This window comes from Oryctolagus cuniculus, chromosome 13, assembly GCF_051225735.1.
Source record: "Oryctolagus cuniculus isolate XC-2025 breed Fujian yellow rabbit chromosome 13, ASM5122573v1, whole genome shotgun sequence".
In the NCBI taxonomy this organism is placed as follows: Eukaryota; Metazoa; Chordata; class Mammalia; order Lagomorpha; family Leporidae; genus Oryctolagus; species Oryctolagus cuniculus.
In genome coordinates, this window is record NC_142879.1 from 110,737,774 (window position 1) to 110,763,792 (window position 26,019).

Consider the following 26,019-nt stretch of genomic DNA (forward strand, 5'->3'; position numbering starts at 1 on the left):
GTGGTGTTCTGTTTTTTTTTTTTTTTTTAAGATTTATTTATTTGAAAGTTAGATTTACAGAGAGAGAAGGAGAGGCAGAGAGAGAGAGAGAGAGGTCTTCCATCTGCTGGTTCACTCCCGAATTGGCCGGTGCCAGGAAGCCAGGAGCCAGGAGCTTCTTCCAGGTCTCCCATGTGTGTACAGGGGCCCACGGACTTGGGTCATCTTCTGCTTTCCCAGGCCATAGCAGAGAGCTGGATCTGAACTGGAGCAGCCGGGACACGAACCAGCGCCCATATGTGATGCTGACACTGCAGGCCGTGGCTTTACCCACTATGCCACAGTGCTGACCCCCGGCATTCTGTTTTGATGGCTGGCTGGTTGTCCACGACATTGAGGCAGTAGAATTCCCTGTTTCTGCCTCTCCTAAATGTCCTTAGCACCTTTGCGAGGTGTGCGTGTGTCACTGTGGGGGAAGTTCCCAGCAACTGGGTTACTTACAGGGTAGAAACACTTTTTAATGTTTCGTTTCGTTTCGTTTCGTTTCGTTTCTTTTCTTTTCTTTTTCTTTTTCTTTTTCTTTTTTTTTTTTTTTTTTTTTTGACAGAGATAGAGAAAGAGACAGAGAGAAAGGTCTTCCTTCCGTTGGTTCACCCCCTAAAAGGCCACCATGGCTGGCGCTGCGCCGATCCAAAGCCAGGAGTCAGGTGCTTCCTCCTGGTCTCCCACACGGGTGCAGGTGCCCAAGCACTTGGGCCATCCTCCACTGCCTTCTGGGGCCACAGCAGAGAGCTGGACTGGAAGTGGAGCAACCGGGACTAGAACCTGGCGCCCATATGGGATGCAGGTGCCACAGGCAGAGGATTAGCCAAGTGAGCCACGGCGCCGGCCCCCGCTTTTTAATGTTTCAATATGGATTGTGAAATAATTTTCCTCAAAGAGCTACAGTTGATTCTCTGAACCATCTTGAAGTAGGTTTTGTTGGGTTATAAACTTTTTTTTTAACTTTAAGTTGCTTGAAATTGTATTTTTGATAACTAGGAGAGGTAAATTTTTTGATATATATTTGCTTTTCAAAATGTTTCTTCTTGCGGGAGGGACAGATATTTATGCCTAATTGTTGGAGTGGCTGCTGTCCATCAGTGGTGTGTAGTCAGGAGTGGGCGGGTGCCCTGTGGCCGAGCAGTCACGGGTTCAGGGAAGGTGTCCGTGCCTCTTGGCCGGAGGTGGAGGTAGTCTATTTAACACGTAGACTGCTGCTCAGCTTTTTATTTAGAGTCTAATGACTCTTCAGGGACTGGGCCTTTTTAAAACATTTTTTGGTCTCATTTGTAGACCAGAATGTAGAGAATTAAACAATATTTTGTTAATTTTGTGTATGTTTTCTTTAACAAGAAAAATAACGAGAACTCAAACTCAAAGACTTATTCGAGACCTCTTGCAGGTTGTTGGTTTTGGCCTGCAGAGGAATGAAGTCTTGAGGAATTGTAGATGGGAGGGGATTGCAATCACAGGGGAGTTGGAGGTTCCCCTGGACCAAGGCTGTTGAGAGCCTTGATTGTGTTGGGGGACACTGGCTCTGGTATGTCTGAGCACTGTTAATTAAATACTAAGGTATATTTGGTAAAGAGAAGGCACGACTGGACTCTGGGGTGTGGCATGGAAGTTGCTATAATAGTGGGGAAGAGGGCTGGCAATTTGTATGAGGGCTTGAGAGGTATTATGTTTATAAAGTCAGGAGATGCGGTGGGTGGAACATTTATACTGAATACATTTTCCTCACTTTGTGGCTTTTTTGCTATAATAGACTTTTTTTTCTATTTCAGATGAATTTACAACTGATTTTCTGGATTGGACTGCTCGGTTCAATTTGCTGTGTGTTTGGCCAAACAGGTAAAAAAAAATTTTTTTTAAAGATTTTATTTACTTATTTGAGAGGTAGAGCTATAGACAGAGGGAGAGACAGAGAGAAAGTTCTTGCATCTGCTGGTTCGCTCCCCAAATGGCCGCAACGGCTGGAGCTGGGCCGATCTGCAGACCAGAGCTTCTTTCTGGGTCTCCCACACAGCTGTAGGGGCCCAGCCACTTGGGCCATCTTTTACTGGTTTCCCAGCTAAGGAGAGCTGGATCAGAAGAGGAGCAGCTGGGACTAGAACCAGTGCGCATATGGGATGCTGGTGCCGCAGGCAGAGGGGCCCATAGTGCCGGCCCCTCACATTTTTTCAAACAGATTTTTAAAACTTGTTTGAAAGGTAGAGTTACAGAGAGATCAAGGGAGAGACAGAGAGAGTGATCCTCTGGTTCACTCCCTAATGGCTGCAATAGCTAGGGCTGGGCCAGGCAAAGCAGGAAGTTCATCCGGGCCGCTCACGTGGATGCAGGGACCTAAGTACTGGGCTTCCTGCTAATGCACCAGGGAGTTAGCACTGATGGCTCAAGTAATTGGGCCCTTGCTACCCAGTTGTGGCACCCAGAGTAGTTCCTGTCTCTTGGCCTTGGCCTCGGCCTGGCCCAGCCTTGGCTCTTGTGGCTGTTTGGGGAATGAACCAGCAGATGGAAGATCTCCATGTATCTCTGTTTGTTTCGCCCTCTCTCTGTAACTCTGTAAAGTAAGTAAATAAATCTTTAAGAAACAAAGAATGGTCCCAGAGTATGTGGATAAGTGTGCATGTGTATAGTATATGTGTGCGTGCACATGTGCAGTACCTGTGTATGCAGCATGGTTTGTGCATGCATGTATAGTACATGTGTGGGGGATGTGTGTGTGTATAGTGTGTGTGTGCGCCCATCTGTATAGTATGTTTGGAGTCTACATGTGAGCAAGTGTGTGAATTTAGCACATACATAATTGAAATGAATATAAGCTTGTCCAACATTAAGTAGGGTACATTCATATAATGAAAATATGTGTCATAATTGCAAGCCCCATTTTGAAGAATTTGTAAGGACACAATGAAATACTCGGAAAGCAGTATATAAAAACCATATAGAGGGGCTGGCGCTGTGGCATAGCAGGTAAAGCTGCTGCCTGCAGTACCAGAATCCCATATGGGCGTCAGTTTGAGTCTCAGCTGCTCCACTTCTGATCGAGCTCTCTGCTATGGCCTGGGAAAGCAGTAGAAGATGGCCCAAGTCCTTGGGCCCCAGCACCCACGTGGGAGACCTGGAAGAAGCTCCTGGTTTTGGATTGGCAGAGCTCTGGCTGTTGCGGCCAATTGGGGAGTGACTAGCAGATAGAAAACCTCTCTCTCGAGCCGGCGCCGTGGCTCAATAGGCTAATCCTCCACCTTGCGGCGCCGGCACACCGGGTTCTAGTCCCGGTCGGGGCGCCGGATTCTGTCCCGGTTGCCCCTCTTCCAGGCCAGCTCTCTGCTATGGCCAGGGAGTGCAGTGGAGGATGGCCCAGGTGCTTGGGCCCTGCACCCCATGGGAGACCAGGAAAAAGCACCTGGATCCTGGCTCCTGCCATCGGATCAGCGCGGTGCGCCGGCTGCAGCGGCGGCCATCGGAGGGTGAACCAACGGCAAGGGAAGACCTTTCTCTCTCTGTCTCTCTCTCTCACTGTCCACTCTGCCTATCAAAAATAAAAAAAAAAAAAAATAAAAAAAAAGAAAACCTCTCTCTTTCTCTCTCTCTCTGCTTCTCCTTCTCTCTCTGTGTAACTCTGACTTTCAAATAAATAAATAAATCTTAAAAAAAGTATAGAAAACATGTTCTCAGTTTCATTTTTTTTAAAAGACTTATGTATTTATTTGAAAGGCAGAATTACAGAGAGGCAGAGGCAGAGAGAGAGAGAGAGAGAAGCCTTCCATCCACTGGTTCACTCTCCAGATGGCCACAATGGCTGGAGCTGAGCTGAGCCGAGCCCAAACCAGGAGCCTCCTCTGGGCCTCCCGTGTGGTTGCAGGGGCCCAAGAACTTGGGCCATCCTCCACTGCTTTCCCAGGCTATAGGAGAGCATTGTATCAGAAGTGGGGCAGCCGGGGCTCGAACTGGCACCCACATGGGATGCCGGCAGCGCAGGCTTTCCCCTCTTTGCCACAGCGCTGGCCCCCTCAGTTTCGTTTAAATAGTCTGTGTGCTTGCTTCCCTGCTGCCTGTCTCTGCCCAGAACAACACCTGGAGAGGCGTCCGCAGCGGTGATAAGGATGACGTGAATGTGGATGACTTGTAGTTCCTGTTTATGCTCTTGTGTGTTTTCTGTAATAAGCTTATGTGAAGTTTATAATCAGGAAAGAAATGACAGCCAGTCCTTCCTGTGTTTATTAGATGAAAAGCTTGCTGCTCCTTAAGTGGGTTCAAAGATGTAAGAGTACTTTGAACACAGAAGCGAACAGTCATGGGTTATCCCCAAACAAAGGAATGGCCCTGGAGGTGCTTGTGGGAAAAGTATGAACACTTTATGTGGTTGTGTGAAAACGGAGAGCATTTGTAACCATCCCAGATGACAGATTCTGAAATTCATGCCTTTGGACAAGAGGATAAATATATAGATAGGCACCTTGTCTTTCATATGGAATACTAGAAAGGCAAGATCCAAAATGGCGATCTCTCTGGGGTAGGTGCCTTTAGCTTGGTAACTCACTCCTGGTAGTCTGGCTAATGCTTGCATATCGCATCACTTGTCACTGGATCTTGATGTTTTGTTATTTTCTCTCTGAAACTTCAAGGAAAGTGGTCTGTTCTTTTTTGACAGATGAAAATAGATGTTTAAAAGCAAATGCTAAATCGTGTGGAGAATGCATCCAGGCAGGCCCCAATTGTGGGTGGTGCACAAATTCGGTAAGTAAAATTGCTTCCGGTTTATCCTGCAGTCATCAGGTTCCCCAGCTCTGTGTCCTTCAGCGTTTATTAAGCAACATGGGATGGTTGAGAATGGGCCGTGCAGCACAGTGGCCAGTCAGCTCCTGGGACTGTGCGGCCCTTGGCATTTCAGGGCTCCTCACAACTTTCTCGGAAAATGCACATTATGAAAAAATTATGATTGGATATCAAAGATTTTCTGCACCAAAATAAACTTACCTTTAGTTCCATCCATAGACTTTTTGGAGTAGCCTTGTTTGGATGGTACAAATTGAGATTGCTGAAAGTTTCAAATATGTACTGTACTTTAAGACTTAGTATAAAAAGAATCATTAATGTCAAAATAATATCCTGAATATATGCATTTTTACATGTTTTAACACATACTAGAGTTAATTTCCTTCTTTTCCTTTGTGGGTGTGGCTTCTGGACAGGTTTAGAACATGGATGTGTGGCATATTTCTGCTGGGTAACTTTCCAAAGTAGCTTAGCTGTTTAGTTTGACTGTTTTAATGTTTTCTCCTGCTTTGATAATGGGGTGGTAATAATAAATTAAATTCCCTGATTATATTTGAGTTAAAGTAATATAGGATTGATTGACATCCTAATATGAGCCCGCTTAGGTTAGCAGCTGAATGCTACTCATTTTATCATCTCTAACAGTACCTTGCATGAAGCTTGGTAGCATTTCAGCGAGGAGGAATTATTGTCAGAATAGGAGGTAAGGAGGCCAATGCAGAGGTCATGCAGCTTATTCACAGAATACATAACTAACACCAGAAGGTCGAAGGCTTACAGATTATGTTTTTATCTGGCATTTGGACCCAGATTTTAAGTGCCTGTCTGTTTTTGTTGGCATAACCGGTCACATAATCAGATCTGTGGTTTGACCATTGTGGAGGAAAATTGAGGGGTTTTGTTTCCTTTCAGAATTTTTCTGGGGATGCTTCCTGTTCTCAGGGTTTTGCTGGGATCACGTGTGTGGGACTGAGTTGGTGGCGGTGGAGGGAGAGGGGGCACCCTGCGTGTGGCTCTGGCAGGGTGGCTGGACTGCTGTGGCGGTGTTCTTGCAGAGGAGGTGGTGCCTGCCTTGCCTGCTGTTGCCAGGAGTGGAGCTGGGGCGTTCACACAGGCACACTCACCTGCAGGCTCTCGGCAGTCCTGGCTGCTGCTCCCTCCCACTGTTGTGTAGAGGCCTAAGGCTTCTGATAGCCACGCTGTTCTTAAAAACTTAGCCTCAGAGTTTTGGGGCATAATTTTTTTTTTTCCAATTTATTTGCTTGAAAGTCAGAGTTACAGAGAGGCAGAGAAAGAGAGAGAAGTCTTCCACCCGCTGGTTCACTCCTGAACGGCCAGAGCTGAGCTGAGCCAAAGGCAGGAGCCAGGAGCTTTTCCCGGGTCTTCCACTCTGGTGCAGGGGCCCAAGGACCCAGGCCATCTTCTACTGCTTTCCCAGGCCATAGCAGAGAGCTGGATTGGAAGTGGAGCAGCTGGGACTGGAACTGGCGCCCATATGGGATGTTGGTGCTGTAGGCCAGGGCTTTAACTGACTGTGCCACAGTGCCGGACCCTGTTTATTCCTCAGATATCTTCACTCATACTTTATGAAATTTGTGCTTAATAAACAGATATTACCATGTCATTAATTGTTCCCCCATCTTCGTATTTCATAAAATATTTTTAAAAATCTATTTCAGAGAAAAAGTAAGAGCTTCCATCTGCTCGTTCTCTTTCCAAATGCCTGCAGTGGTCAGGAATGGACTGGGCTGAAACTGGAAGCTGAGAACTCCCTCCAGGTCGCCCACGTGGGTGGTGGGAGCCCAAGTCCATGAGCCCGCCCCTGCTGCATCCCCTAGGGTCTGCACTAGCAGGAAGCTGGAACCAGGCACTGAAGCCAGGCATGCCTGTAGGAGACACTTCTTAGCTTCTTAGCTACTAGACCAAAATGTGCTACAAAACACTTCTATTTAAATAGTTTTTAAAAACTTACTTACAATAATTGCCAATACTTAAAATTGTTTTAGAACCTCAGGAATACTTATTAAATCTGTGGTCTACTTTTTGAAATGACCAATATTAACTGAGATGTTTTTATTCTGGTCTGTTTTTCGTAACATGTAGTTACTCAGAAAGTTGTGTTGAGGGAAGCACTGTGTGAGAGGCATTGTAACTGGCTGATGTTCAGGTGTGTGCATTAACAGTAGCTGTTGATCCCACTGAATATGTGATTTCACCAAGAAATTCGTCTTCGGAATCAAAGAGTGAGACATTTAAAATGAACACTTAGTAAGTCAGTCCTGGGAAAGGTATGAGTTTTTCAGGAATGATTTTGTTGTTAAACAAGAGTGCTTTCTATGATTTGGATGAAGGGAGCATTTTGTTTAAAAGGTAGAAATGAGCTATATTATATGCCCCTCTTTGTACTCTGACTTGTGTTTTAATGTCGTTTAGACGTTTTTGCAAGAAGGAATGCCTACTTCTGCACGATGTGATGACTTAGAAGCCTTGAAAAAGAAAGGCTGCCATCCAGACGACATAGAGAATCCCAGAGGTTCCAGAGACATAAAGAAAAATAAGAATGTCACCAACCGTAGCAAAGGCACAGCAGAGAAGCTGCAGCCGGAGGATATCACTCAGATCCAGCCCCAGCAGCTGGTTCTGCAGCTGCGATCAGGTGCGGGCCCAGCCATCTGCCCCTGAAGTGCCGTCCTCACAGGCAGGCCCCCAGTCCAGCTGACGCTGGCCAGCTTTACAGAGTTTTCTGAAAACACACAGCTTGTGAAATGCATATTCCTGGAGTAATGTTAAATGTTGCCATCGTCAGAAGTAAAATCTGCTAATGATTCGGCAAGTGTGAATTAGACTTAATGGGCTTTACAAGTATTGTCCATTTTCTGATTTGATTACATTATATAAAGGCAACCTTTTTTATTTATTTATTTATTTTTTAACTTTTATTTAGTAGATGTAAATTTCCAAAGTACAGTTTATGGATTACAATGGCTTTTCCCTCCCATAACTTCCCACCCACCCATAACCCTCCCATCTCCTGCTCCCTCTCCCGTTCCATTCACATCAAGATTCATTTTCGATTATCATAAAGGCAACATTGTAATGTTTCCTTTCTTGTGCAGTATTTTAAAATTATTCTTGGTCAGTGTCTGTGGCAGTGTGTGACCCACTCCTGTGCTGTGTCAGGAGGTGGTGGTGCTCGGTCCCCCTCACCCTGGCCCCTGCGCTCACACTGAGCCTGGTGCAGTCCACCTGCTGCTGAGTCCACTGTAGCACAGCCGCTGCACTGGGCTGACACCACAGCTCGTGCGCCTGCTGGTCTGTTCTGACCCTCCTGCACCCAGGATGGTGCTCCTGGCTTCTCTGAGCTTTCACTGTTGGTTTCTAGGCTTTTGTGTCTCTTCCTGTCCCCATCTCTGTGGTCCACTTTACAACTTGGCTTTCCTGTCATGATTTAAAAGCTGCAGCAACACAAACTTTTCTGTTGAGCTCCAAACAGTTCCTCTGACCTGTCTCCCAGAACTGTCTGTAGACAGGATTTTTAACCATGTTTCACCTGAACCTCTCATTCTCCTGTGTTTCGTGACTGAAGTATGCCGACAACTCTGTCTCCAGTTCTCTATCCTCACTGTTTCAATTCAGATCTTCATCACCTCCCCTTGAATTTTCCATCATTCCTTAACTGGTCTTTGACTCTATAATCCAATTGTAAAACTTTACCCAGATTTTCTAAAGCAGAAATCGTATTCTGTGATTTTCTTTCATGTGGTGGCTTCCTGTGACCAAGACCTGAGTTCCTTTAGAATGCCAGTCTCTAGAATGAGAGTCAGCCCTGTGACCTATCCAGCCCAAGACCGTTGAAAAATGGATGATTTAGACATAGATTACCTAGTGTAGGTTGGGCATGTTGCCTTTTTATTTTTTTAATTTTTTTTTTTTATTTTTTGACAGGCAGAGTGGACAGTGAGAGAGAGAGACAGAGAGAAAGGTCTTCCTTTTCCGTTGGTTCACCCCCCTAATGGCCGCTACTGCCAGCACTGCGCCGATCCGAAGGCAGGAGCCAGGTGCTTCTCCTGGTCTCCCATGGGGTGCAGGGCCCAAGCACTTGGCCCATCCTCCACTGCCTTCCTGGGCCACAGCAGAGAGCTGGCCTGGAAGAGGGGCAACCGGGACAGAATCCGGTGCCCCGACCGGGACTAGAACCCGGTGTGCCGGCGCCGCAGGTGGAGGATTAGCCTATTGAGCCGTGGTGCTGGCCGGCATGTTGTCTTTTTCACCCCGAGGTCTGGAGTGTCAAGTATTGGTTGAATGAAATTGAGTATAGACCCAGTGAGTTTTGTTAAGTTTATGACAGTGCATTTCATCTTGCATTGTTGGCCCTGTAAATCAGATCCATTTGGTTTTCTCACTTGTTCTTGGTTCTTGGCTTGCTAACATCTTTTCTGACCCGTTTGGCTAGGGGAGCCCCAGACGTTCACGTTGAAGTTCAAGCGTGCTGAAGACTACCCCATCGACCTCTACTACCTCATGGACCTCTCCTACTCCATGAAAGATGATCTGGAGAACGTCAAGAGTCTCGGGACGGATCTGATGAATGAGATGAGGAGGGTGACTTCAGACTTCCGAATTGGTAGGAATGTTGGGAAAATTAGTAGTTTTCCTTCTTTGTTCTCCAGGCCAGTTTTTAGCTCTTCCCTTCTGAGAGGAAACATCATCTGTGTAACAGGCGCTCTGCCTCTGGGCTCCTGTATCCCTGTGTGCTCAGCACAGATGAAGAAGTCGTGCCTGTCCTCACAGTTCACCCACTCATGTCCACCCGCGGGTACGGCCTTGTCTCACTCAGACCCAGTTTGCCATGCTGTGATGTTCTGCTTTCCACCCTTCCTTTCCTGTCCTGTGCATCTCCAGGCTTGCCTGCTCGTCGCCGGCTGTCTCCTGCTCCTGCCGCACCCAAGGTGTTGCAGCAGAGTGCTGGAGAAACTGGACAGCCTCCTTGTGGCCAAAAAGCTGCCTTTTAAAAATTAACTCTGTTTTAGAAGAAACCTTGAAAAACTTAAAGTGCCATTGTATTCAGTAGGCACAGTTCAGGGACCATGGAAATAGTAAGTTCTTAAGCAAGGTAGTCTTTTTGAAGTGGTCAGAATTCCAGAACATTCATTTATTCATCCATCCATCCAACGTGGCACTGTGGAGAACTGAGGATACTAAGAAAGTCAGTGTTCATTATTTTTATTTTATTTTTCTAAAGATTTAATTTATTTGAAAGGCAGAGTTAGAGATAGATACATACATACATAGAGAGAGGTCTTCTATCCACTGGTTCACTCCCCAGATGGCTGCACCAGCCACAGCTGGGCCAGACCAAAACCAGGAGCTTCCTCTGGGTCTCCCACATGGGTGCAGGGACACAAGCACTTGGGCATCTTCCACTGCTTTCCCAGGTACATTAGCAGGGAGGCTGCACTGGAAGTAGAGCAGCTGAGACTCCAACTGGTGCCCATGTAGAATGCTGGCACTGTGGGCGCAGCTTAACCTATTTAGCCCCAGTGCTGGCACCAATGCTCATTATTTTTAAAGTGGGTAGGCAGAAGATGGATGTACAGCTCAGTCCTGCTGGGCAGCTGGAACCAGACAGCTCACAAACCACAGGAATGCATCACTCACATTTCAGGAGGCCAAGCAGTCCAGGGTCAGGGCAGATTCCATCTGGGGAGGGCCTGCCCTGTGGCTGGAAGATGGAGCCGTTTAGCTGGGTCCTCACGAGGGCAGAGGGGCGGCCACCAGTCCCAGCTGCAAGGGCTCTGCTTCCTGTTTGCATCAGGCTGGGGATCAGGCTTTCCCTGAGACAGACATCAAGTCTGTAGCACCTTCCTGTATAGGGAGAATTACTGCCCATTTCTCTGTCTGTCCTAGGGTTTGGCTCCTTTGTGGAGAAAACCGTGATGCCTTACATTAGCACTACGCCTGCCAAGCTCAAGAACCCTTGCACGAGTGAGCAGAACTGCACCAGCCCCTTCAGCTACAAGAACGTGCTCAGCCTCACAGACAGAGGGGAGGAGTTCAACGAGCTCGTCGGGAAGCAGCGCATTTCTGGAAATTTGGATTCTCCGGAAGGTGGTTTTGATGCAATCATGCAGGTTGCGGTCTGTGGGGTGAGCGCATTTGTGTTTTACAAGGGGGTGTCGCTGGTGTCACTTGTGTAAATATTAAGTGTGATTTTGCTGTCAGTAGAAAAAGTGACCTTAATTATCATACACTTACTTATCCCAGCAACATACAAATAGTAATCCTTTAAATTCTCTTCAGCTGTAAGCCTTTATTTTTTCAGCTATAAGTGGTTTACAAAGCACATTTAATCATTAGGTCCCTATGAAAGCAAGCATTGACTTCAGCTTGTTCCTGCAGGCCTCTGAAAGGCGGGGTGCACAGCTGTCTTGGCTGGTGCTCTGGGTTTCGGCAGATGGAGAGGGACTGGTGCTGTCTGATGTATCACAGGGGCCACGAGAGGACTGAGCTGCAGGAGGGTCCTGCCGGCTTCCCAGGGGCCACGAGAGGACTGAGCTGCAGGAGGGTCCTGCCGGCTTCCCAGGGGCCACGAGAGGACTGAGCTGCAGGAGGGTCCTGCCGGCTTCCCAGGGGCCACGAGAGGACTGAGCTGCAGGAGGGTCCTGCCGGCTTCCCAGGGGCCACGAGAGGACTGAGCTGCGGAGGGTCCTGCCGGCTTCCTTTGCTTGCTTGCTGATGCTTGCTGCTCTGAGAGCCTTTCAGCCCTCGCAGATCTCAGAAAGACAGACCTTTGTAAGCCCTGGTCGGTGAGCCGGATGAGAACATGCGTTTTAGAAGTAAGATGGCATGGCCGGCGCCGCGGCTCACTAGGCTAATCCTCCGCCTTGCAGCGCCAGCACACCAGGTTCTAGTCCCGGTCGGGGCACCGGATTCTGTCCCGGTTGCCCCTCTTCCAGGCCAGCTCTCTGCTGTGGCCAGGGAGTGCAGTGGAGGATGGCCCAGGTGCTTGGGCCCTGCACCCCATGGGAGACCAGGAGAAGCACCTGGCTCCTGCCTTCGGATCAGCGCGGTGCTGGCAGTAGCGGCCATTGGAGGGTGAACCAACGGAAAAAGAAGACCTTTCTCTCTGTCTCTCTTTCTCACTGTCCACTGTGCCTGTCAAAAAAAAAAAAAAAAAAAAGTAAGATGGCATTTCCAATGACGAGGTTCTCTGTGGAGCAAGCTCACATACCCTGGTTCAGTTACTGCATTTTGTGCCCCCACTGAGTGTTTTGACATGAGGCTGAGAGTGGAAAACACTGGGAGGTGGACACAGTTTTTTTGAGTGCTTGTTGTCTCAGTTTTTCTCCTTGGATTACGCCTGTTTCCTGGAAGACCTTCCCGGATTCCTGGTGCCCCCTTCTTTCCTCCCTCGCTTCCCACCCCCCTCCCTCCTTTCCATTTATTATTTGAAAGGCAGAGCAACAGGGAGAGAGGGAGACACACAGAGAGAAAGAGATCTGCCATCCACTGGTGGACTCCGCAGACGCCCGCGACAGCCAGGGCTGGGCTGAGCTGATGCCAGGAGCCTGGAATTCTAACCAGCTCTCCCACATTGGGTGTCAGAGAACCAAACACTTGGTCCTCACCTGCCGGCTTCCGGAGTTTGCATCAGCAGCAAGCTGGGTTGGAAGGGGAGAAGCTGGGACTCTGGTATGGGATATGGCCATCTCAGGCAGCAGCGTTAACTGCTGTGCCACAGCATGTGCCCCCAGATGCCTCATAACGGTTATTTTTCAATGAATTTTTGCTAAGGTCTAATTGGTGTCGAAGATAAGTGAGCAATATGGTATGGTAAAAGTATCTCACTACCACTGATCCTAGGCAGTTCATTTAGTCTGGCTAGGGCTGCTGTAACTTTTAAATACAGTGATTATTATAAAGTATCAGTGAACACTCAAAAAATGCCAGCTGCTAAATTGTTACTTTTGGTTGTGATTTAAAGTTAGTCTCTGCTTTTAAAGATGCAGAAAATAGAATTTTGGTTGGTGTCTGGCTTTCTCACTTTGGTTTCCGAACATTGGTTTGAGCAGCTTTGTAACTATGCTCTAACCTGTAGGGATTGAAGCCTAGACCCACATGGTTGTGGCTGTCTACCTGTGTTCGCCGTGCGTTCCACTTCCCTAGGTGTAAAGGAGATAGGCTTCTAGCACTAATACACTTGATGCCACCCGTGTGGACTTATTATGAAGGTTTAAACAGTTGTATTGAGTAACCCGAAGCAAACATAATTACAAAGTTGTGGTAGACAGCCTTTCAACGTTTTTATTGAAGTAGATAGAGAATAAAATAAATGAACACATAAACAGTACTGATTGATGAATTGAGTGGGTGGGATTAAGCAGGTAAGTCCTCGGATCGTTAAATTTATCTGTGAAGGAAGAGGAAGGCCTAATATGGAGGCCGCAAGGAGCAGGTGGTGGAGGACGGAGCCTAGCACGGGTCCAGCGTGGCAGCACTAGTGTGCAGGAAGGTTCGGGCTGAAGTGCTTCCACTCGCTCAGCAAATACTCCGGGAACACCTACTGTGTGCCAAGCCCAGTGCCAGGTGCTGGAGCCACGAGGATGAACAAAACCAAAGCCAGTTTTTATAAGGCACCGAGAGGCTGGGACAGCCAGGCAGGCAGAATTTACACTGGGGTGGAAGAGGTCACTCAGTGGGCAGCATTGTGAGTGGAGGAGACGCAGAGTCAGGCAGACAGTACGTGAAACTCAGGTCTGTGTCGTGGCCCTGTGAGCACTGTCTGAAGCTGGCTCTTCCCTTGAAGTCGCTGATCGGCTGGAGGAACGTCACTCGGCTGCTGGTGTTCTCCACGGACGCGGGGTTCCACTTTGCTGGGGACGGGAAACTTGGTGGTATTGTCTTACCCAACGATGGACAGTGCCACCTGGAACACAACGAGTACACCATGAGCCACTATTACGTAAGTGCTAGTTCTTCGCACGGTGAATGGGGCAGTTCTTAGCTTGCCAGCCTTGGGAGTGACTGCCTTGTGTGTTTCTCAGGCTTGTGTTGTGACCTGATTGGGTGTTTCTTGGTTGTATTGTGACCTAATGTGCAGAAATGCTAGAGCTGCTGTCTGGAGTGTGTGGCTTTGTATCTGCTTCCTCCGTGTAGCTGAGGGCCTTGCTGGAGGTGGTGGGGGCTGTCTCAGACACCACTTCAGCCCCTGCCTCACCCACAGCTGTCTGCTCACTGCCATACACTGGGTAGTAAAGTCAATGGTGCTTCTAAACAAGTCTTGCAGTGTTTAATCTTAGGTGGTTTTTAGAAGCAGGCACCTGCCTTTATTGGAAAAAAAAAAAAAGGCAAATTATTCAAATTCTAGAAGAAATCCAAATGTTGAATTTTGTTCTTTATCTGAAGTGACAGATAGCAGATTCCTGACAGCTCAGTATACACAGATTGTCTGGTTGTTTAAGACCTTTTCGGTGTGGAGGTTTTCATATGTACAGGCAAGTAGAGGGGGCAGCATGGGGAACCCTCAGCTGACCTACCACCCGCACTGTCACCTGTGCAGGTATTGGGTTTTTCACAGAGCAGAGTGGAAGGAGGACCTGTGCACTAAACTGTGTCTCTTGATTTCTTAGGACTACCCTTCTATTGCCCACCTCGTCCAGAAACTCAGTGAAAATAACATTCAGACTATTTTTGCAGTTACTGAAGAATTTCAGCCTGTTTACAAGGTATGTGTGAAATAAGAAAAAAAAAAAAACAAAGTGCTAGGATTTTTGTTGTTGTTGTCATTAGAGGTAAAAAGCATTTATGAATTAAAGTGTAGGAAGAAGCCACTAGGTAGGCAGACTGAATTTTTCCTTTAAAAAGATTTATTTGAAGGTCAGAGTTACAGAGATGGGTAGAGACAGAGAGAGGTAGAGAGAGAGGGAGGGGGAGAGGTGGGGAGAGAGGGAGGGAGGGAGGTCTTCCATCCCTGGTTCACTCCCCAAATGGCTAAAACGGCCGGAGCTGAGCTGATCTGAAGCCAGGAGCCAGGAGCTTCTTCTGGGTCTCCCACGTGGGTGCAGGGGCCCAAGCACTTGGGCTGTCTTGCACTGCTTTCCTAGGTGCATTAGCAGGGAGCTGGATCAGAAGTGGAGCAGCTGGGGCTCAAACCGGTGCCTATATGGAATGCTGGTGCCACAGGCTGGGGCTTTAACCTGCTGTACCACAGTGCAAGCCCAGGCAGACTGAATTTTACAAAAGAGGTTGATGTTAATTTTAATCACATCATAAAACTCGTCTTTTTCAGGTTTGACTCCCGAAGTTATTTAGGAAATGTATAGGGAATGAGTGTTTAAAGATGCAGGTTGCTTGTTCAGTAAGTGCTACCTGGTTGATGAATAGTATTTGACATGCTTTGTCTTTTAATTGCAGGAACTGAAAAACTTGATCCCTAAGTCAGCAGTGGGAACGTTGTCTGCAAACTCCAGCAATGTCATCCAGCTGATCATTGATGCCTACAACGTGAGTGCCTGTGGATCAGAGCAGCTCTGACAGTGCCCTGTGAGGGTGAAACTCCTTAGAACACAGGCTGGGAAGCCCAGAGGATAACACACAACTTATGTGCTGTATCTGGGGGAAAACTTGATATTGTCTCAGAGAAGCATAGTCTAAACAAAGCAAAAACGTGACAGAGCCATGTGGGAAAACCTCAAGTCTGTACATCACCAAGTGAGATGTCCCTGTGGGGAAACAAAGCAGGTGTGATGTGTAACTGACGTCTGATCTGTAGGGGCCCAGCCATCCTCTCCCTCCAAAGTGTTCTTTATAGATTCTTCTATTTTGGTGAATTGTGGTAGAAAAGCTTTTCGGCTGTTTCTTTCCTTCCACACATTCAGAGAACATGTTTTCTGTTTTTAGGGGGGAGTACACACATTCATCGCTACATACAGCATAGAATGCGTAAACTGTAAACATGTACTTGTCTGCAGCTTGATTATTTTAACAGGCTTATAGGATTGTTTTTTCTGCACATGTGCAGGTGAGGTGAAGTCAGAGAGGAACTGTGCTCTCTCTAGATCTCAATTCAGAAAACCGTTAATGGCTCTCAGGAAGCACTGCTTAGCAGTGGTTTGGAAATGCACTGTATACTTTCACCCCACTCACCCTTTGGTTGGTTAAATTTTTGATGTTTTTTTGCAGTGGGAGTCTAAAAATGTTTTGGAAAGAGCTGAGTCAGAAAGATGGACTGGGCTTTGTTTTTTAACTTTTTTTTTGAGAGTTTCCATTTGTTGGTTAACACCCTTAATACCCATAAGGGCTCGGGGGCCAAAGCTGGGGCTGGAAACTCAATCCAGGTCTCCCATGTTGGTGGCAGGAACCCAGCGACTTCAGTCATTACTGCTGTCTCCTAGAGTTGGAATCAGGAACTGGCCAGCTGGCAGTCAAACCCAGGCATGTGGTGTGGGTCGTGGGCATCCTAGTTAGTGTTGTAACCAGTAGGGCGGATGCCACCCAGCAACTTTGAAGATTCCAGTAGTTCCTTTGTCTTCCCCCAGCTGTTTTTTCTCAACAGACTGTTTTCCCAACTTTGATCTTTATTAAGAGTGTGAGCAACAGGTAGTTTGCTACTGCAGCCCTCATTGTTCTGAGAGGTCGGAGTTTTTACAAAATGTTCGTTTATATACAGACAGAACTCCCATCTACTGGTTCACTCCCCAGATGTCCACAAGGCTGGGACTGTGCTGGGCTGAAGCTGGGAGCAGAGAACTCGGTGTCCCACATGGTTGGCAGGAAGCTAGCACTGCCGCACACCTGGGTCTGCATTGGCAGGAGGTTGGAATCAGAAGCCAGAGGCCATCCTCAAACCCACTTGTAGGGTGTGGGCATCATTATTAACCTCTAGGCTGACTGCCCGCACTAGCTTGAGTCTTTCCCCCTTAAGAGTTTTTAGTCTTTGCTGGCCAGGCTTACAGTGGCTTCCAAGCACAGTCGCTCCCAGACTGCGCAGTAGAGTGCCTTGGCCATAGTGAGTTGAGGACCTGGAGACTTTGCCCAGGGGGTAAGGAACACACTCCTCCTCGTCAGTATCAGGCCTTGGGACTGCACGATCCTTGCTGTTTTACCTCGTTGTAGGAACAGAATGCCCTTTCAACCATGTAGGTGGTTCTACAGATGAGACCCTTATTAACCAGTGCCTGTTTGTGTTTTGTAAGACTTTACAATACTGTCTTGACTGGTCATCTTATGCATCCCAGGAGCATTTCAACTTTCTTGTGTATAATTAGTCTTTCTTTTAGTCCCTTTCTTCAGAAGTCATTTTGGAAAACAGCAAATTGCCAGAAGGAGTAACGATAAATTACAAATCTTACTGCAAGAACGGGGTGAATGGCACAGGGGAGAACGGAAGGAAGTGCTCCAATATCTCCATTGGAGATGAGGTATTGCTTATTTATAAGCAAATGCAGTTCATGATTTGAAACATACTAAAAAGAAATGAGTGGGTTTTTGAGATAGTTTTTAGCAGATTCATGTTGCTTAGCTTATTGTTCACTTAATCTTGCTTTTTTCCTTCAAGGTTCACTTTGAAATCAGCATAACTTCAAATCAGTGTCCAGTTAAGCATTCTGAAACCATTAAAATCAAGCCTCTGGGCTTCACCGAGGAGGTGGAGGTGGTCCTTGAGTTCATCTGCAAGTGTGAGTGCCAGGACACAGGCATCCCAAGAAGTCCCCAGTGCCACGATGGGAATGGCACGTTTGAGTGTGGGGCTTGCAGGTGAGCCAGGACCGTTGGAGCGTGCCCAGATGTGCACTGCCTGGAGAGCGAGGGGCAGGCTGTGTGTCAGGACAGCCACAGAAGATCTCCGCTTGGAGCAGAGACATGATTTGTCCCGGGCACTGTTGCTCACCACACGATGAATTTGATGGTCTTGTGTGTGGTATTTACAGAGAGCTCTCTCACCTGTCTCTTAACAAGACTGCTCTTTAAAATGAGACTGCGCAGTCTCTCAAGCTGTGTATCCAGCAAACTGTTACGACAGCACTTGGTTTTTCTGTCATGAGATAGAAGTGCAACCTTTGTAGAGCAGAGTAAGTTTATGTAAAATTTTGGAAATAGCATTGAAACATGTTTTTGGAAAAACGTGAAACCGATAGTGGTGGCTTTCTCTGGGAAACAGAATTGGGAAGCCTTCAAGTATGTCCACCTTCCACATTGTTGGAATGATTTCTTAAAAATAAGTATGTGTTGTAAAATTAAAAAGCAAGTTATTTTTCAGAACATAGAATATACTACTAATAACTTTAGTCCAAGTATTTCAAATATTTTCACACTTTGGTTACTTTTTAAATTAAAAATTAAAACTCAGTATATTCCGAACATAGTTTTCTCTTTAAAGGAGACTGGGACATTTGATCTAGATGTCGACTGCAGATGACTGGGCCAGCAGGGTGTTAACCACGAGGAAGACATGTGCCGTCTTCACTGTCAGTGACACCAACTGGCTGTCCTACAGAAGTTCAGATGTTACAGTTCTCTCTTTCCATGTTGTACATACCCTCTTGGAGTCATGCAGATCTGTTTTTAGTGAGACATCATTCAACGAAAATGCCTTGAAAATGCCATCTCTTTCGTCCCTTTCTGTATATGTAGAATCAGCTTGCAGTGTCCATGAGCATAAGTTGTTCTAGAAATGTACATGGCATCTGAAAAGTCTGGGCCAGTGGGATAAGTTTGTTTTTAAACAGCATACTATATTTTCAGTCAGTGCTCTGTTCATTTTTATTCAGCTTCTTGCTCTTTCTTGCATATGTTTCTTGTACTTTTAAGGTTACAATGGGGCCATAGTTCATGTAGTTACAATTGTAATAGCACATCATTTGAAATTACAGCTACCATATTTACAATTAAGTTTATTCTGTTTCTCCAGATATTTTTCTATTTATTATTTGCAGCATGAAGAGACTGTTCATAGTTTCGTTGCCTCTCCCATGGTTTGCGATTGTAGGTTATTTTTATTTTATGCAAGTGCAATTTTGGAATCTTTGTTCAGGTGCAACGAGGGACGTGTAGGCAGACACTGTGAATGCAGTACAGATGAGGTGAACAGTGAAGACATGGATGCTTACTGCAGGAAAGAAAACAGTTCAGAAATCTGCAGCAACAACGGGGAGTGCGTCTGTGGGCAGTGTGTGTGCAGGAAGAGGGACAACACAAATGAAATCTATTCTGGCAAATTCTGCGAGTGTGATAATTTCAACTGTGATCGCTCCAATGGCTTAATTTGTGGAGGTGAGGAAAGGGTCTGAGATGTGAAGTGATCCCACTGGAGTGACAAAAAGTCTCGAGGAATTAGAGGGCTCAGTCCGTCCCTTGGACCCACTCCTTCCATATTGTGACTCCCTTTTACTTCTGAGTCAGTGCTGTGATTGTATGTTTTTAATCCTAGTTTGTGACATGGTATTTTTAATCGCAGGAAATGGTGTTTGCAAGTGTCGTGTGTGTGAGTGCAATCCTAACTACACCGGCAGTGCGTGCGACTGTTCTCTGGATACGACGTCTTGCATGGCCACAAACGGGCAGATCTGTAATGGCCGGGGTATCTGCGAGTGTGGCGTCTGCAAGTGTACAGATCCCAAGTTTCAAGGGCAAACCTGTGAGATGTGCCAGACCTGCCTGGGTGTCTGTGCGGAGCACAAGTACGTATCTCCTAATTATTTGAAGGCGTTGATGCTTAACTGTGTGTGATCACCAGAACTGGAGCAGGGCCCCTGTTGAGCATGCTATAAATACAGTGTCTGCCATGTGGAAACCCACTCTTTAATTCGTGAAAACTCTTTCTTATTAGCTAGTGCCCGTTACAGGATATTGAAGTGTGTTAGAGTTGTAAGATTATTTTGATTCAAGTTTACTATGTAATTAAATCTATTGTTACCTTTGTTAAATTGCTGAAATACTTTTTTTTTAAAGTTTATTGATTGATTGATTTGAAAGGCAGAGAGAGAGATTGATCTTCCATCTGTTGGTTCACTCTCCAAATGGCCGCAATGGCTGGAGCTGGGCCGATCTGAAGCCAGGAGCCTGGAGCTTCTGGGTCTCCCACGTGGGTGCAGGGGCCCAAGGACTTGGCCATCTTCTACTGCTTTCCCAGGCCACAGCAGAGAGATGGATCTAAGAGGAGCAGCTAGGACTTGAACGGGTGCCAGCACTGCAGGTGGTGGCTTGCTTTACCCACTACGCCATAGTGCTGGCCCCTGATGTACTATCTTCTGACTTGGCCAAATGGCCATAGTGCTGGCCCCTGATGTACTATCTTCTGACTTGGCCAAATGGAAGGCTTTCCCCTTGAAGCATCACTATTGTCCCAGTAACACACTACTTAGGTTACTTTGGTCTTGTGTTACATACTTACTATGTCACAGGGCTAGTTTTATTACCTTTTTTTAATTGCATTTTCAGCTTGAACTTTAATGAATTTATAATTTCATTGGGGAAACTACCAGTCTTTTTAAAAGTTCTTATTAATTTGAGAGAGAGCAACCCAGATGCCCGCAGTGGGTAGGACTAAGCTGTGTTGAACACAGGAACTGGGAATGTTTTCCAAGTCTCAGACATGGGTGACAGGAAGCCACATACTTGGGGCATCATGGCTGCCTGCCAGGGTCGGTGTTGGGAGAAACTGGAGTCAGGATCTGGGGCTGGGAATCAAACTCACCTATTCCAGTGTGGGTGCCTTAACCACTAGGCTAAATGCCCACTCCCAGAGACTGTCATCTTCCGATGTGGTTTCCCATTGAGGAATAGCATGCCTCTGCAGTTCTTTTGTAGCTCCTAGTTGAATTCAGTCACCAGAGTTTAGCACGCAAGGTTAATGTTTAAGAAAATGTTGACCTTTTAAACAGCACATGTGTAATGCAGCGGTTTGTATCCTCAGAGAATGTGTCCAGTGCCGAGCCTTCAATAAAGGAGAAAAGAAAGACAAATGTGCACAGGAATGCTCACATTTCAACATCACCAAGGTGGAAAATCGGGACAAGCTGCCCCAGCCAGGCCAGGTGGACCCCCTGTCCCACTGTAAGGAGAAGGATGTGGACGACTGCTGGTTCTACTTCACGTACTCGGTGAACGGGAACAACGAGGCCATCGTGCACGTCGTGGAGACTCCAGGTCAGGAACCCTGTCCTCGCCTGTGTCCGTCCTGGTTAGGCCTCGTCAGATTCCCTGACACCAAGAAACAGCGTCAGCTGGACTGTCCAGGTCCAAGCTGGGCAATTTCTCATCTCTTACAGCTTAGAGTAGTAGTTAATTAACTGGAGAAGAAGCAGGAGAAGAGAGGGTTTAGGTTTGCTCAGTAGGGAATATGCAGATTAAAAGTGAGAAGTGATACAAGGCATGTAGGACATGCGGGATAAGAGTTATGTCGTCATTGGGGACGTTTAGATTAGAGTTTAATTTGGGCTTGGATACTGAGGAGGATAATTTGTGAAAGGATATAATAAAGTATTGAATTTGTTCAAGGTCTCAGCCAATGGAACATTTTTTATTGGCTTTTCTAGTAGCTTTTTTTAATAGATTCTTGGGAATTTTTCTCATGAGTATGCAGGTTTTTGTGCACACAAGTCCTGTTGCTCTCAAGTAAATGTGGGAATGGGACTTTGGAGCAGGTGGCAAGCCTGTGTTGAACTTGGTGAGAAGCTGCCCAGTGGTTCTGAGGTCAGTGTCCTCTTCTGCATTATCAGACAGCCGCTGGCAAGTGCTGCCCACTGTTGTTCTTCGGCAGTGTCTGTTGAACACCAGAAGTTGGATTGTGACGAATTGTCGACCAAGGTTTTTTTTCCTGGATCTTCTGTTACTGTTGTGTCTAAGAACAGCTTAGGTATTAGATTGTATCTTAGCATGGGGAGTGGCTTCTGTTGGTTGGAAACACTGTCTTTCCCCGCCTTTGTGCATGGGTAGGACTGTTTTTTTGTTGTCTCTGCCTGTGTGCTGGAGCCATGCCATACATTGGTAGCTTTCTATCCAGTCTTTTTTTTTTGACAGGCAGAGTGGACAGTGAGAGAGAGAGACAGAGAGAAAGGTCTTCCTTTGCCGTTGGTTCACCCTCCAATGGCCGCCGCGGCCGGCGTGCTACGGCCGGCGTGCTACGGCCGGCGCACCGCGCTGATCCGATGGCAGGAGCCAGGAGCCAGGTGCTTTTCCTGGTCTCCCATGGGGTGCAGGGCCCAAGCACCTGGGCCATCCTCCACTGCACTCCCTGGCCACAGCAGAGGGCTGGCCTGGAAGAGGGGCAACCGGGACAGAATCCGGCACCCCGACCGGGACTAGAACCCGGTGTGCCGGCGCTGCTAGGCGGAGGATTAGCCTAGTGAGCCGCGGTGCCGGCCTATCCAGCCTTGAAAATAGGTCATGTGAGTCCTCCAACTTTGTGCTCTTCCAAAAAGTTTTGAAACTCTTACCTAGTTCTTCACTTTCTGTATACATTTTAGAATTAGTATGCTGATTTTTTTTTTTTTTTTTTGGACTGGCAGATTTAGACAGTGAGAGAGAGAAAGAGAGAGAAAGGTCTTCCCTCTGTTGGTTCAGAGGGAACCACAGTACGGCCGGCGCACTGTGCCGATCTGAAGCCAGGAGCCAGGTGCTTCTTCCTGGTGTCCCATGCGGGTGCAGGGCCCAAGCACTTGGGCCATCCTCCACTGCACTCCCGGGCCACAGCAGAGAGCTGGACTGGAAGAGGAGCGACCGGAACTAGAACCTGGAGTACCGGCGTTGCAGGTGGAGAATTAGCCTAGTGAGCCACAGCACTGGCTGAGTATGCTGATTTCTATAAAAATCTTGCCAGGTTTTTGATTGGGAATGCATTGAGTTTATAGATCAAATTGGGAAGAATTATTAAATATGACAGTATTAAGTCTTCAAGTTTTTTTTTTTCCCTTTCTGAGATTTATTTATTTGAAATGCAGAGTTACAGAGAGAGATGGAGAGACAGACACATAGAAAGATCTTCCGTCTGCTGGTTCATTCCCCAAATGGCCTTAATGGCCAGGGCTGGGCCAGGCTGAAGCCAGGAGCCAGGAGCTTACACGTGAGATTAACACATAAGACCTTCATGATTTTGAGGATACTATAAATGATACTTTTTAAAAATTGCAGTTTTTAATATGTAGAAATACATTTTATATAGGACTTTTGTTTCTTGATCATCTATGCTGCAGCCTTGTACACCCACTTAGTGGCTTTGGGGTAGGTCCTTGTGGTTCCTGGGTGATGGTGACCAGATGCAGAAGTGCTGCCTGGGTGTGGATGGGCTGTGCTCCTGGTGGACCTGTGTGTGTGCTCACTCCCCCTTTGATACTTCGCAGAGTGCCCCACTGGTCCTGACATCATTCCAATTGTCGCTGGTGTGGTGGCTGGCATTGTTCTTATTGGCCTTGCACTGCTGCTGATTTGGAAGCTCTTGATGATCATTCATGACAGAAGGGAATTTGCTAAATTTGAAAAGGAGAAAATGAATGCCAAATGGGACACGGTAAGTTGCAAAACATCTAAATAACAGGGTTGCCTGTGCACTACACAGAACACTGCAGGACTTGCTCCCTAGCTCTGAGACTGCCTGTGGAAGTCCTCTTGGAGTATTTGTTTCCCACAAGTTTATTATTCAAATAGTTTGCATTTAACGAGAGACAGAAAGCATCCTAAATACGTCCCTGTAAGTCAAAACCTTGTAAGAACGGGTTTTCTCCTTACTGTGGCCAGTGGTTTTCATTCTGTACTAGTTTTGATCTTAAATCTGCTGTTTCGTCTGATAGGGAACCCTAGAGAGTGTCAGTGCGTAGCGAGCTATTCATGAGAGTGCTTCTTCCTGTCAGACAGAGGACTTGAGGTGGAAAGCAGTGAGACTCAGCAGCGACAGTGTGTGACCCTGTTTCCACGCTGTTTTGGAAGAGACAAGACTGTAGGGACAGAAGGCAGACCAGTGGTTGCTAAGGGTAGCTGGGGGAAAGGCTCGGCCACAGAGGGCACAAGGGGTCTCCTTGGGGGCGAGCTTGCTTGTGGGTGTGTGGAATCATTTTCAAACTCTGGGGTCTCAGAAAGGTACATTTTACCCTGTGCAAAAGTGCTGTCTTAGCAACTGGCTTTATAATTAGCTCTGAGTGTGAAGGTTCATGCTGGTGCTCACTGCAGACAGGGAGTCAGAGGCTGGGGTGGTCACACGCTGCTCCCTGTGTCTTCCTCTTTTGATGTGAGAAGGCTGTGGCAGTATATTTAAATGTAAATGAATTGTAGTCATTGGCATCACTACAGTTTGCTTGGATGTTTAAGAAATTATCAATTTCAGAGGCACAGAAATGGTGAAATTTCTCTATAGTATTTAAACTCCACGAATGTCCATGTTTCTTTCTGATGAAATCATTAGAAACTGTTTCTTTTACTTTAGCAAGAAAATCCGATTTACAAGAGCCCTATTAATAATTTCAAGAATCCAAACTATGGACGTAGAGCTGGTCCCTGAGTGCCGTTGGTATCTCCTTTCCCTTTCTGCCTGCATGGGAGCTTTTGCCCTTTCTGCTGCACTGGGTGCCCTTTATCACTGTTGCTGTGTTTTGCTTTAAGTCCAGCTTTATTTATGTGTCTAAATTCTGGCTTTTCTTTCTGTGTATTAACTTACTCTTTTTTTTTTTTTTTTGACAGGCAGAGTGGATAGTGAGAGAGAGAGACAGAGAGAAAGGTCTTCCTTTTGCCGTTGGTTCACCCCCCAATGGCCGCCACGGCTGGCGCACTGTGGCTGGCGCACCGCGCTGATCCGATGGCAGGAGCCAGGTGCTTCTCCTGGTCTCCCATGGGGTGCAGGGCCCAAGCACTTGGGCCATCCTCCACTGCACTCCCGGGCCACAGTAGAGAGCTGGCCTGGAAGAGGGGCAACCGGGACAGAATCCGGCACCCCGACCGGGACTAGAACCCGGTGTGCCGGCGCCGCTAGGTGGAGGATTAGCCTATTGAGCCATGGCACCGGCCAACTTACTCTTTTTTAGAAGGGCTTTCAAATAAGTTCTAGCGTGTGAGAGCTGCAGCTGCGCTGTAGTTGCCATCAAACAGGCCTGAGGTCAAAGCCCAGCTCTCCACCTGGTAAGGGGACGGCCTTGAGTCTCTGCACCTCCCAGGGGTTTAGCGCTCTGGTCTGTGGGGGGTAGCTGATTTTGGTAAATGATCTACAGTATATGAGGTCAGTGTGTCAGATACAATCCTCATAACAGCCCTGTGCCTGAGCTGGTATATTATCCTTATAGAACACATTTCTGTGTGTAAAGTTTAAGGTTAAACAATGAGCGTTGGACCTGGGAAGTCCAAATTGCAAAGTCAAAAAGCATGACTGCTGTGATGTTCATGTGGTATACAACTATGATGCTGTTGTTACTGGTTCTAGACAGATTTTGATAGTCTAATTCTGGATCGTAGCATGAAATTCCTTTAAAGGCCAGAGAGCATGTAGATACAGACAAGTGTGTGATACCAGTCTCTGAATTTGTATGACCTGCTTCCAGGCACATTTTAATATAGTCGTGTGAGCTCCTAAGACTCGATAAAAAGGTCAGTGGTGTTTAGAACCCAGTTCGCTCCCGGGGATCAGAACTCCTCTTTGTTGTCACAGCTGACGGGAGGTAAGGGGCGAGGAGGATTCTTCTGTTCTCACTCCTGCATCCTTGTGCAGGGAGCTTAGGCACTGGGTATGCTTCCAGTTAACATATGTTCATGTTCCTGGTGAAAAATAGTAGGGACTGTGTTCCTGTTGCACATGGGAGAGCGTGGGGCACGGAAGGGTCAGGTCACACGATGGTGTCTGTGGAGCTCTGCGGCCCATGCTCTGGCCCATTCCATGGTGCTGGTGGCAGCCGTCAACCCTCGGGAGACCCCGTCTCCTGTTTAGGAAAAGGCAGATCCCTCTTTAGACACTTAGGTAGAGTAACAGTACCCCCATGGGCAGCACTGTCACAGTGAAGTCAGTTTATTACAAAGAATTCGACACTGCCCCAGTGCCCACTCACCCACTTGGAGGTGCACCTATACAATGATAATTACTAAGAGCTTAAAGTACAGGGTTTTGTCTTATTTTTAAGTGATAGAGGAAGTAGCTATAGTAATAGAAGTCATTACTTGTTAGATTTCCGATTTCTAAGCAGGTTTTAAGACTTTTCAAGTTAAATTTGATGACAGAACAGTGAAATTCATAAATGAGCAAGTTGT

The 26,019-nt window shown here is 46.9% G+C and overlaps 1 protein-coding gene across 4 annotated transcripts in view; it reads left to right on the forward strand.

The window, feature by feature from the left end:
• ITGB1 (integrin subunit beta 1) overlaps positions 1 to 26,019 on the forward strand; it is a 47,368-nt gene that overhangs the window by 17,041 nt on the left and 4,308 nt on the right. For 2 of the 4 annotated variants that reach the window (XM_089312498.1, XM_089312497.1), the window contains exons 2-16: positions 1,806 to 1,872; positions 4,676 to 4,761; positions 7,234 to 7,456; positions 9,254 to 9,424; positions 10,708 to 10,946; positions 13,607 to 13,762; positions 14,430 to 14,525; positions 15,214 to 15,303; positions 17,079 to 17,219; positions 17,357 to 17,556; positions 18,833 to 19,071; positions 19,256 to 19,478; positions 20,714 to 20,946; positions 23,139 to 23,305; positions 24,215 to 24,294. In XM_089312498.1, coding sequence (XP_089168624.1) covers positions 1,806 to 1,872; positions 4,676 to 4,761; positions 7,234 to 7,456; positions 9,254 to 9,424; positions 10,708 to 10,946; positions 13,607 to 13,762; positions 14,430 to 14,525; positions 15,214 to 15,303; positions 17,079 to 17,219; positions 17,357 to 17,556; positions 18,833 to 19,071; positions 19,256 to 19,478; positions 20,714 to 20,946; positions 23,139 to 23,305; positions 24,215 to 24,289 — 2,406 coding nt within the window. In that variant the 3' untranslated portion in view covers positions 24,290 to 24,294. The remainder of the gene's footprint in view (positions 1 to 1,805; positions 1,873 to 4,675; positions 4,762 to 7,233; positions 7,457 to 9,253; positions 9,425 to 10,707; positions 10,947 to 13,606; positions 13,763 to 14,429; positions 14,526 to 15,213; positions 15,304 to 17,078; positions 17,220 to 17,356; positions 17,557 to 18,832; positions 19,072 to 19,255; positions 19,479 to 20,713; positions 20,947 to 23,138; positions 23,306 to 24,214; positions 24,295 to 26,019) is intronic. The other 2 variants (XM_070056197.2, XM_002721189.6) reach the window with 1 other exon arrangement.